The sequence below is a fragment of the Gobio gobio genome (assembly GCF_949357685.1).
Source record: "Gobio gobio genome assembly, chromosome: 10".
NCBI classification, from domain to species: domain Eukaryota; kingdom Metazoa; phylum Chordata; class Actinopteri; order Cypriniformes; family Gobionidae; genus Gobio; species Gobio gobio.
The window spans coordinates 30747684-30760196 of NC_137116.1; the positions used below are offsets into that span (position 1 = coordinate 30747684).

At 35.3% G+C, this 12513-nt stretch overlaps 1 protein-coding gene across 3 annotated transcripts in view; it reads right to left on the reverse strand.

The window, feature by feature from the left end:
* gfra2a (GDNF family receptor alpha 2a) overlaps positions 1–11934 on the reverse strand; it is a 119478-nt gene extending 107544 nt beyond the window's left edge. For all 3 annotated transcript variants that reach the window (XM_079827058.1, XM_079827057.1, XM_079827056.1), the window contains exons 1-2: positions 11390–11934; positions 9409–9714 (exon numbers count right to left, since the gene is read on the reverse strand). In XM_079827058.1, the coding sequence (XP_079683184.1) occupies positions 9409–9714; positions 11390–11483 (400 nt within the window). In that variant the 5' untranslated portion in view covers positions 11484–11934. The remainder of the gene's footprint in view (positions 1–9408; positions 9715–11389) is intronic.
* Between the last annotated feature and the right edge of the window lie 579 nt (positions 11935–12513).

Sequence of the window (12513 nt, forward strand, 5' to 3'; positions counted from 1 at the left end):
ATTTAATAATTTGATGTACAATTTAGCATAGTCTCTCTCAAGTTCTCAACTTTGAAGAACAGTTCTGTGATCTCAATAACTCCCCAAACCCTATTCGTCTGTATCTTAAGACAGAACCTCCTTCAGGTATAAGATCAGATCACAAGCCTTTCCTACTGCTCAGTAGCTTTCTCTATAGTTTTCCCTAAGGTAAAGTTACTTATAAAGTGTTTGTCTTTGGTAAGACAACTGGAGGAGCTTGTGTCAAAATCAATTAGCCTCATGTTAAGTTAAACCTGGTTCACTGCACAGTGGTTCAAAATTAATTACGACTGATTCTGTGCCATACTCACAGTGTCCACAAGTGCACAGCTCAAGCTACGGCGGGTGATAAAGCGTCACTAATGCTGTGTTAGTAAAGTACTGCAGTTCAGGGAGTACTCAATCAACATTCATTCTTAATTAAAAGACCACATAATGCATGCTATGTTGATCACAGTAGTGCACTTTGCATTATTCTACTTTGTACAAGTCTAATTGTCTTACACAATGGAGTGCTGCAGTGATGACATATTTTTTGTAGGCCAACCCAGATGCAGTGGTGGCCTTGTTACTCAATTTTTTTTTATTTATTTACTCGTTACTCCTTTCAAAAGTAATATTATTACTTTACATCCTGTCAACAGCAATTTGTTACACTACTTGTTATATTACTTTTCTGTTACATCCCGCAAGAATTAATTTTGTATTTTCTCAGAATTATTGTTCCCCTTGGTAAATATAAACAAAGAAGCCTGTAAAAAATAAATCTGCATTGTTAATCCTTTTGATATAAAAATCATATGAATTGACCAACTCGTCAAATAAGTATGATTTAGCAAAAATCATACTAATTCATACGAATTAGCCACCTTGTAAAATACGTCCAAATTGCTGTCTGATCAGGTTGGCTTTTCCACATTCCAAGCTAGCTTGCTGCAATGTTGACGTCATGTACACGTGATAAAGATTACGATAATGGATCTAGGAATTTAATTTTGTTTGATTTCAAATCATTAGAAGTTGTGACAACAAAAATAACATTGTAACAAACAACTACTTGTTACACTACTTGTTACTGGAAAAAGTACAAAATTTTATTGTAACAAATATTATTACTAGTAACTCATTACTGCCCAACACTATTAGTATCACCCTGGTTCCAAAAAAAAAAAAAAAAATAGGATTCGTTTTTTTTTTTTTTAAAGGCTAACTTCAGTGATTTAGCATTAGGCTTTGTATCAGTAGAAACCCGGTAGTATATTCAAATTATGGTACTTTCCCCCCTCATATCCCCCCGAGACGAGAGAATTATGCATTTTATTTCTGGAAAAAATCCTCTGATGACGCAAATATCGTCATTTTGCGCCATCAGAGGATTTTTTGGCCAGAGGCTAAAGACTATAGCCACTAGATGGAGCTGTTCCGCGTGTTATCAACTCGCCCAAAGGGGAGAGATCTCACGCACAGAATGTAAGACACAGGCAGCCGCACGAATATTCATAACGGGGCGATGCAGAGCAAAGTGAGTGTTTCAACTTGTCAATGAATTCCTGTGATAGTTTAGCTTCCATATGCGATCTGAAAACGTGCCAGACTGGCACTTAACATTACCTCAGCTCTGCGATGAATGAAATCTGACACTGCTGCATCTGTGCCGTGACTTTCGTTCGGCTCACTCACACTTTATTCAAAAGATACGTTCAGTTTTTAATTGTATTGTTTATTCTCTAACTGAACAAAATAATTGTATTACTATGAAGATCAAAACGACGGTGTACGGAGTGGCCTCGTAGGGCAGCGAAGCAAGTGCATTCTGGGAGTTGTTGTCTTTCATCCACATGAGACAAAAATACATTTTCTGTCTTTTTCTCAGTCTAGAAGGCACCAAATTCAAAAAAAAAAAATCACATTTCTACTACATAAATGACCCAGTTTAAATACAAAGCAACTTTTATTAATTTTGAAGCCTAAATAGTATTTAACATGTATTTAACATGTATTTAACCATAGCAAAAGTACATTCATTTTCTTACTTAAGTTTAGTTTTCATCTCTGTTTTTTGTGTTTATTTAAAATAAGACAAATCCGATATTATTTTAATCTTATATCTGTTATTTAACAGTGGAGATTGTTCTTTAATGCTGATCTAACCACCAGAAGACACGAGCCGCGGTTTAAATCCCAGTTGCACAGATGGTGTGTGTTGTAACACTGCGTTACAATGAGCCCCTATTAGAAATATGCCATTATATTCTACACTTTTTTTAATTCTTTTGAGAAACCATGAGAAAAGGGTGAATAATGACTGAGAGTTAATGTTCAGAAATTATTAATTATTATCATGTTTTGAACTATGATGTATAGCTGTATTTAGGATGTCTTTGTAGTCAAACAAAAAAATGCTTATATGCCATCATTTTATTTTAAAAAGTTAATAATTGTATTTTGTTGACAAAATATTTTAGTTTGTCTTGTATATTTTTTTGATTATATCAGGTACAATTTTAAGCTATTATTTGGTCATGTTACATTGTGCCCCACCACATGTTACAATGTACCCCACCTATGGGGCATGTTGTCACATTTCACTTCCATTCTTTCGGGATAAATCAAGAAAAAAGTATACACTGTATTAATGAAACAAAACCACATAATTGTACTAGACATGTGTGCAATTAATGTGGGAAACAATAAATACTCTGAACCCCAAGTGGATTTACACAAACTGAGAAAGTCCCGCTCTCCCCTATCTCATAAACCTTGAAAACTTGAAATGCATGAATAAAACTTCAGGCATTTCACCAATAACTGATTCAAAAATAAACAATGACTTTGGGACAGTGGAACCACTTAAAAACTCATTTCCGGGTTTTGGCCTACAAAAATATGCCATTTAGCTTCTCTATTTAGCTTCTCAAGTAAATTTGTCTCTATTAAGGATGTTTAAAAATCAAGTCATTTGAAAATGGTAATTTCCAAGCCTGTACAAGTAATAGAAAATGATTGGAAATCTCGATAATGAACATACATATTAATAGGCTATATATCACTCAGATTGTGAGTGCAGTCCCTGTTAAATGCTTATTAAAAGTCCTTATCCATCACAAATCCCTTGAAAAGTCATGGAAAACCCATGGAATTTGTGGTTAACATGGATGAGAAAATGCTATAGCTAAACATACTGGGGTAAAAAACATCTTTCTTCATTGATGTCCTATGTATTCATGATAAAATAAAACTATTTACAAGAAACTTAGGTAACACTTTATTTTGATACTCCCCTACACATTTGGTTGACTATAAGTAATGTTGCACCTACGTGTCAACTAACTCTCATTAGAGTATTAGTTGAGTAACTTATAGTCAGTAGAATGTCTATTGGGGGACCATCACAGTAAAGTGTTAGCAGATATTAAATAGACTTAATATCATAAAATGCATGCTTATGTGCAGAGATTCAAATTCAAGTTTACTTTTCATTCACTCCGTGAAGTAGTTATGTGTGGCCATTTGGAGATAGTTAGACCAGTTTGTTCTGTATGCAAACATAATTTTCCCTTGTGTTTAAAGTCAAGGTATTCATAATAAACCGCAGACAGGCTGAAAAGAGCTTGCATAACCTTACATAGCAACAGGGGGCTTTTCACCAGTACCATTGAACTGCACACATATATTCATCCTACAGAGGATACACAGCCTTGAAACACTGGAACCTTTAAATGAAATCTAATACTATTCCCATATCTGGTCATGCCTCTGTACTGCTTTTCCACCTCACCGTTGCACACATACCGCAGAAAGCAATTACTCTTTGTCAACTATCTAATCTATTGTTATGATGTTGGTAGAGAATCGAATGAATTCAGCTCTCAGGACCCAAAGGTAAACAGTATACACCCTATACTCCGGCACGGAGTGTTCCCGGGCTTATTTAGGCTTGGCAGATACAATGATGGATGAATGGATGGATGGCTATAAAGAAGATCAGATGGAGAGTGAGAAAAAAAAAAAAGTGAAATGTGAAAAAAATGTGTGCATATATTCATTTCAGCACTAAACCTTAATGTAAGGTAACAGGCAACTAACTATTTTCAATACCAGGAACATGCAAACATGTACAATAGTACAATAGAATATCAGTAGAATATCATATTTGAATTCAGCAATTAAATTTGACAACAACAGCGGTATCATAAAAAAAAATTAAAAACATGAAAAATTATTTCTCCCACAACTTTTTCTACAATTGGACAGTCTCCTCCCCCTTATAATGTCTCTGGTTTAGACTACATTTATCCACCTCTGTACATAATGCTGCACCTGACTGCTTTCCAATGCTTTGCCCTGCTGGGAAATGTGTCTCTAAAGCAATGGCAAAAATAATATTTATAAAATACATTCAGCAGAAAATCAGGTGCTTTAATGATAACACTCAGCTACTAAGTTCTTAAAAGCACAATATGTAATTTTCACCATTAGAGGTCGCTTATTCAAAACAAAGGCGTAGCTTGATGACACCTTGATTATTTCATAATGCTACTCTATGCGTTCGCTCAGCGGCTACTATGAGACAATTCTTGCACACTGCAGTAAGCTAGTATCATAAGGCATGGTAAAATATGGTATTCACGGTTAATCAAGAAAGGTTTAAACAATAAGACTAACTGTGTTGAGCTATAAAACAATGATTCGTTTTCTGTCGATGAATGTATCAGTTGTTCACCTGTCTAAAAAACACATAATATATTAAAGCGTCTTTGGTTTTTCCATGATTTCTCGTCATTGATAGGCGATGCACGGACATGGTCCATGTCCTGGTTAAAATTGCTTATTTATCTGGATTTAAATGTTCTTGGAAACATTTGGGATAATGTAAGTACACAAGTCAACAAAATATATACAAGTGTTCTAATGGTTATTGGATATTTTGGTTACACTTTATTTTGATAGTCCACTTTAGACATTCTACTAACTATAAGTAACTTTGCAACTACATGTCAACTGACTGTCATTAGAGTATTTGTAGACTGTCTGATTAATATTTACTTTATTTAACTTTATTTTGTTGGTCCCCCAACAGACATTCTACTGACTATAAGTAACTTGGCAACTAGTGAGAAGGTGTTAGGGTTCTAGACTAGGGTTCAGTAGACTGGTAGGTTATGGTTAGGTGTTAGGGTTCGGGTAAGTAGAATAAGTTGAATTGTATACAATTCAACTTATTCTACTAACCCGAACCCTAACACAATTCAACTTATTCTACTAACCCGAACCCTAACACCTAACCATAACCTACCAGTCTACTGACAGTCAACTAATACTCTAATGACAGTTAGTTGACATGTAGTTGCAAAGTTACTTATAGTTAGTAGAATGTTTAAAGTGGACTATCGAAATAAAATGTAACCGATATGGTAATACAAAAATCTTGGGACAACAAAACTGTGTGTCTAAATAATTCCAATCTAAAATGGGAAATCTAACACAACAAACCAATAATAAGACTGGATTAATGTGCTCGACATTGTGAAAACATGCAGTTGTGAGTCCTGAAAATTTTTACTGGTGTGAGTTCGCTTGTAGAGTGCGGCTGTCTGTGTGTGAATGCAAGTCAATGGTTACGGTCAACTGTCTGGTTACCAACATTCTTCAAAATCTATTCTTATGTGTTCAACAGAAGTAAGAAAATCATACAGGTTTGGAACAACATGAGTGAGTAAATTATGACAGAATTAACATTTTTGGGTGAACTATCCATTTAAGGACTCAAATTCAGGACTGAAAACTATATTCTGCTGCTGTCTAAATGTAGCCATAGTCATAGTCATAAGAAATGTTTCTTGAGCACCAAGCATATTAAAATTATTTATATCATGTGACTGAAGATTGGAGTAATGCTGCTGAAAACATAGGTATAAATACTTTTTAAAATATATAAAAATAGCAAACAGTTCTTTGGGTGGGTTTTTTTTTAATCATATCTTAGCGGAAGAACATTTGTAGTATCTATTAATAATACCATGTCTGAACACTATAAGGTAACATGTGGGGTTCCTCAGGGATCCATTTTAGGACCACTACTTTTTAACCTATATACAGTATGTTACCTCTCGGTCATGTCATCGGGAGGCATGGTATCTCTTTTCATAGCTATGCTGATGATACACAGTTATATGTAGCCTCCAGATGACATTGGGCAAATTGATTCACTTGCAAAATGCATCCAAGACATAAATGACACAACCAAGATAAAACAGAAATTGTTATTATTGGATCAAAAGTACAGAGAGAGAACTTGACCCCTAAATATACCCCTAAACTAAATATACTGGGATTAAATCCAAGCCAAGTGGCGAAAAACGTAGGAGTTGTCTTTGACTCCTACGATCTTACTTTTAAAGCTTATGTATGTAAATTTACCAAAACAGCATTTTATCATCTTAAGAACATTGCTAAAATAAAAAATGAATGCATTTCTAACTAACAGGCTTGACTATTGTAATGCCCTCCTTTTGGTCTACCAAAGACTACAAATAATTCAACATACTGCTGCTGAAGTATTGACAAAGACCAAGAAGAGAGAGCACATTACACCTATATTAAAGTCATTACACTGGTTACCTGTTAGTTTTCGTATTGATTTTACAAACCTTTTATTAGTTTATAAGGCATTGCATGGATTTGCTCCGGACTATCTCTCAAAAATGCTTAAAGTATATGAACAGAGAAGGACTCTCAGATCCTCAGATTCTTTTCTTTTAACTATACCACAAAGTGGAACTAAAAGATTTGGTGATGCTGCTTTTAGCCGTTATGATGTTCACTACATATTCAAATACATTTTCAACTAAATTACTGATCTGCCCGCTTTGTCACTATATGATAATTGAAATGAGCTGGATGACATCACTGTTTTCTCCAGAGCGGCTGTACAGCCGAATCAAATTATGTTGCATTATTTTCCTGTTTAACTCTGTGAAGCTACTTGGAAACAATCGGCATTGTAAAAAAGCACTATATAAATAAAGGTGACTTGACTTGTTCGCCTCTGGAATAATCTTCAGGTGGAAGTAAGATGTGAAATATTGAATATATTAATTTAAATGTTTTTTGTTTTGTCTGGCCTTCCTGTAATGTCTTATAACGCTATATATATATATATATATATATATATATATATATATATATATATATATATATATATATATATATATATATATATATATATATATATATATATATATAAATAAAAATGTATTTTCTTAATTTTTATTTATTTATTTTATATTTCAATCCTCATAAACTTTATTCTTATCTTGTATTTTAATGGGTATATTTTTATAAAATGTTTATGCTCACTGTGAACCCTAACGCTCAAAATAATTAATTGGTTTGAGTAGAGCCAAATCAAATTAAACACATTATTTAGATAAACTTAGATTTAACTGAAAATAGGCCCAGCATGCTTTGCAATGACACTCAAAGGGAGAGTAAAGGCTAAAATAAAGTGTTATTTAATGTTTTTTGTGCAAGATTAATGTTAAGGTGGCGATTTAGTAGTGTTTAATAGTAGTGGGGTTTTTTTATGAGTACAAAATAAATCTGCAAGTTCTGCTTACTTTAAATTTCTTAAATTAAAAAAAAAAAATGTAACTAACCGATTGCCAAATTATTTGGGTTTACAGTGCTAACTATTGTATCTAATGTTTCTTTCTTGCCTATAAAGCACTTTAAACTGTGTTGCTTTGTTTGGAAAAGTGCTATATAAATACAGTTTGCTTGCTTTTAAATTCTAATACTATTTCACAATAATGCAGTTTTTTATGGTATTTTGGATCAAGTAAATGCATCGTTGGTGTGCATTGACCCGAGACATCTTTCAAAAGCATTCAAAAAAATCTTATTGACCCTAAATATTCATATATTAAATTATATTTTAAAAAATGTAAACAATTTGAAGAAAACATTATTAAAACAAATGTTGCCATATAGAACACATTTGGTTTGCTTGACAAACTTTTTTTTCTTTTTTCATTAATGAACACAATCGAAAACAATCACGATCTCGATTGAAAAGATTTAACTTGCATTGGGATATGATTTCTAATGTAATGAAATACGACAAGAGCAGTGCACAACAAGGCAATAAGGGATGCATCTTCATCTCATAAACAATTTATAACAACATCCTGTTAACAGTATTTAGGGAGTACAGCCAATAAGCAGTGAACACTCTGTTCACATAGGGTTGTACTGTATGCATGACCGCTCAAATGAAGGTCAATCAATTGGTTTGACTCCACACGGTTCAGTTTGCATCTGCTTGATCAGGGCAGACATAAAGAATATTCCATAACCACAGGGGCCAGGGCCTACACAGAACAACACTGGTCACTGCTGTATAACTGCTCAGAGAGGCTCTAATGCTTCTTGCAGTGCAGCATTAGATCAGATGCAAGGATCATTTAGTGGAGTCACATTTCACATAACCAGAGCGAACGATGCATTGTGCGTTCATCACAGTGAATGTGTGCTCCGTTAACTGAGTTGAGTCAGATTGCTACATCCTGGCATTGAATGACTCCTCTGTTCAGGCCCAAAATGATTCCCAACTAGGCTTATCACAGTGCTTTCTAATTTAGTGGAAAACATTTTGAATATATGAAACCATATATAAATGGTGATCGGGTTGCATTAGTGATGAGAAAATATTGAAGACACTTGACTACAAATCAGAAATTACATTCCAGCAGAAAAAAGAATGTTAAGTGAAACAAACAAAATAAAAATATGTAAACTGGATTGTGTTTACTTTAGAGCAGCTGCAGGAACAAAACAGACGCGCTGCATGGCAGCATCACATTGAGGTGTTTGGCCAAAGCTGATCAAGTCATATATATTCAGCTCATGCCAACATGACACCACAATGGCGCGTCCTCACCCTCCTCCAGCGTCCGCCCCCACCACATTACTTCTGGCTGTTACCCTAGTGAGGAGTAATGTCAGTACACAAGGGCAGTTTTCTCTCATTCATGGGCCTGACAGCACCAGCTAATGCACATCCCATCTACTGCCATTGGACTCTTCTTGCACTGTATAAATAAATTGTGACGTACTTGGTGCACTCTGTGACAGAGGAGAGAGACTGGGGCTAGTTTTCACGTGGGGATGTTATAGTAACTTCACAAATGTGTTCAGTTCAATGTTCCGTAGTTTTGTTTTAAACAAGAATGTGATGTCTACAGAACATGACCATAAAATAAATCTATGAACTGGGGTTAAATGTGTGACTACTAGCCTCAATCTCCCCTACTGCCTTTCTGGGATCAATCGTGTGTATCTATCCAACTATCTCATCATTGATCCATAATCCCAGAGAGCTCTTACCTTCAGTCAGGCCTATGTTGATGCTCCAGTAACTCTGCAGACACTGCATTTCCTTCTTCATTCCCCTCTTGCAGCGGCAGTCGAACAGATCCATCTCCTGCAACACTTCCAGGGCTACCTGGCAATCCCTATTGGCCAACATGGTGTTCCTGTCCTTGCCTGCCAGACACTGCCTCATGACCCTAAAGCGATGGCTGCATTTTTGGTCCTGGTTACACTTCTCGGTGGCTCTTAAACAATCCATTGAGTCTTGGTGCCCGGACTCGGAGAGAGCGGAAGAGCCAGACATGGAGAACACTAGCTCATCTATGAAGGAAGGTGGAGAGGAATGGAGGTTCAGGTATATGTTTTTACATATGGACTGAGAAATGTCCAACTAACACAATTCTTTGACAAGATAACAGGATTGGAGTTAAACAAATCTATTTATGACAAATCAATCTATACATGCATCCACTCATTTTTTCCCATTTTAGTCAATGACTAATACAGCAAAAGAGTGCAATTTAGAGACCACCAAGCCAGGGGCAATGACCAGATGATTGTGAGAACATTTTAATGACTCACAAGGATCGCTTGACAGCTCAGAATGGTGTCAAAGTACGAAATACATGCCTCGAAGAGTAAAATATCATATGCACCACACAAAAGACCTCTAATTAGCAAGACATGAGTCACCAGTGACTGACAGTCTTTTTTTTTAGTTTTGTGAAAAATAGATTTAATTAGTGGCTTAATTAGTAGCTTTATAATTCCCTATTATTTTATTTTTATTTTTATTTTTTGCTACTAAAAATTGCCTTTACTCAATTCTACATCTTCCTATGTGTTTGAGAGCGATGCAAATACATGTATGTAAATTTATTTTTTTATCATAGGGTCATTATAACAGAGGTGCAACCCACCAGTGACACCTGCAGGTGTAAATACATCAGAATACTTACCAATCTCATTTTTAAAAAAAATCTTAAAACTGTTTCAGAGCATATCAGTGAGAAGAACCAGAATGAAAGACCCAGACACACCCTTGGAAAGCGAATCACTGATGAATGCTTTGCATATTAAAAAATAAAAAAGAAAAGACTGAGAAAGACTGAGATGCTCTAAGATGAGTGGAAAGAAAAAAAAATCAGGAAAGTAGCATTTAACATTACATTTTATTATGGATATTAATATTACTTAGGCTACTGTAGTAATAATCCCAGACAGTTCCACATCAGTGCTTATATTTGTACACTGCAACGTCAAAACTCGTGTAAAGCCTAACTGGAGGTTGAATATCTATTTCAAAATGTGTAAATGTGTAAATATGTTATGCAAACATTTTCAAAATTTAGCCTAATTTTCATCATATATGGTGCGCAGAAAGGATCAAGTCTCGTCAGTGTGAAATGGCCAGTGATAAATCCACAAAGTGACCTTGATAATTCTCAGCTTTTTTGAAACATTTACTTATTATATATATATATATATATATATATATATATATATATATATATATATATATATATATATATATATATATATATATATATATATATATATATATATATATATAGTGGGAACTAAGATGCCATGTAAAATTATAAGATGTGATCAGTTATCTTCAGAAGGAATGAAACGTAGCGCATATAACTTGCATCATCATAAATACAAATACGCGATTACCATGAACTGAGAAGTTCTTGTGTCTTTAATTCCATAAATCAAAACTGAAATGTAGCCTAACGCATATCGTTGCTTTTCTGCTCGTTATCGAACTTGACCTCACCTTAATTTCACGTAACTTCATAAACTATTATGGCATTCAAATGTAATTCCGCCACATCATTAACGTTGTTACTGGATGAAAGTGGATATAAATAGGCATACACTACAACTAAATAATATAAATTGAATTAAATTGCCTGAGGAGATTCACTTCGACTAAAGAAAAAAGGCAAAATCTCACAAAGGGTGACAATTTAAACAAAAAACTTACCTAAAAAGAGCAGAAATCCGTAGATATAGATATACATGTTTCTGTTTCTGATAGGGAGTCCGCGTGTGTTAAAGGGTGCCGCTCGTGCTGTCATACGTTCCCTCCAAATTACAGTATTCTGCTCAGTCCTCTTAAAATACCGATGCTGCTCTAAACGCTCTATGACCTTAAAAATCCCAAATTGTATCCAGCGTTTGTCGGACCATGATTCTCTTTTTCCCGTCTAAATAATCCAAAGCCTCATATACAGAGGGAAAAGTTCTCTATTCCGCTCAGGAGGGGAACTAAAGCCCAGGTTTCCGTAGGAACCGTTTACTCGTGGTGGTTTCGGGTGGACAGACGCATATTCCCAATGCTGATGCTCTACTAAAAGGACGCAGAATTGAAACGTCCGGCTTACTAAAGCAATGCTCCTATATATGATATCCCTGCTCCTGTTTATGTCCGAAACGAAATTCCCAAGCAAAGGCAGTGAGAAACTTCAGATGGCAGAGCTCTGCGAACAGACAACTGTCTCTGGCGGAGGCAGTGAGCTCCTGAGGAGCGAGGCATAAGCGAACGCACGTGCCCCCGTTACGCGCTCCAACCCACATGGTAAATGATCCGGAGACGGGTGAGTTAATCAAAGCGCGAACAAACAAGGAGTCAAGCTGACTCACCATACTTAACTAATAGGTTTTAGGACAAAGGAAGAATTCAACTTTTGACAAGAGGTCAGTAGCCTACTGCTCTTGTGTAACTAAAATACAAATGGAAGCATATAACAGTAAGCATTCAAGAAGGACTTAGTTAAATGGGCTCTAGCTCTGTCTGACCAGGGTTTTGGACACTTTTGAGCTATTCAGGCTGGTTTATGATGTGTCATGCTTTGAGCATTTGAGTTACAGAGGAATATATAGGCTGCTTGCCATTTTGAGGACTCACTGCTACCTCTGTATGAGATATCATCATCATCATCATCATCATATCTGGCACTGGTTAATGCACAGAATCATCAGATATAATAAGCCACACACTGTGAAAACATCATAATTAGGCTGTTTGCAAGACTATGTAAATATTGCAGGGAGACACAAATCTGACATCAAGTGCCTGAATTTCTAGAAACAGGTGGCTGAAATAAT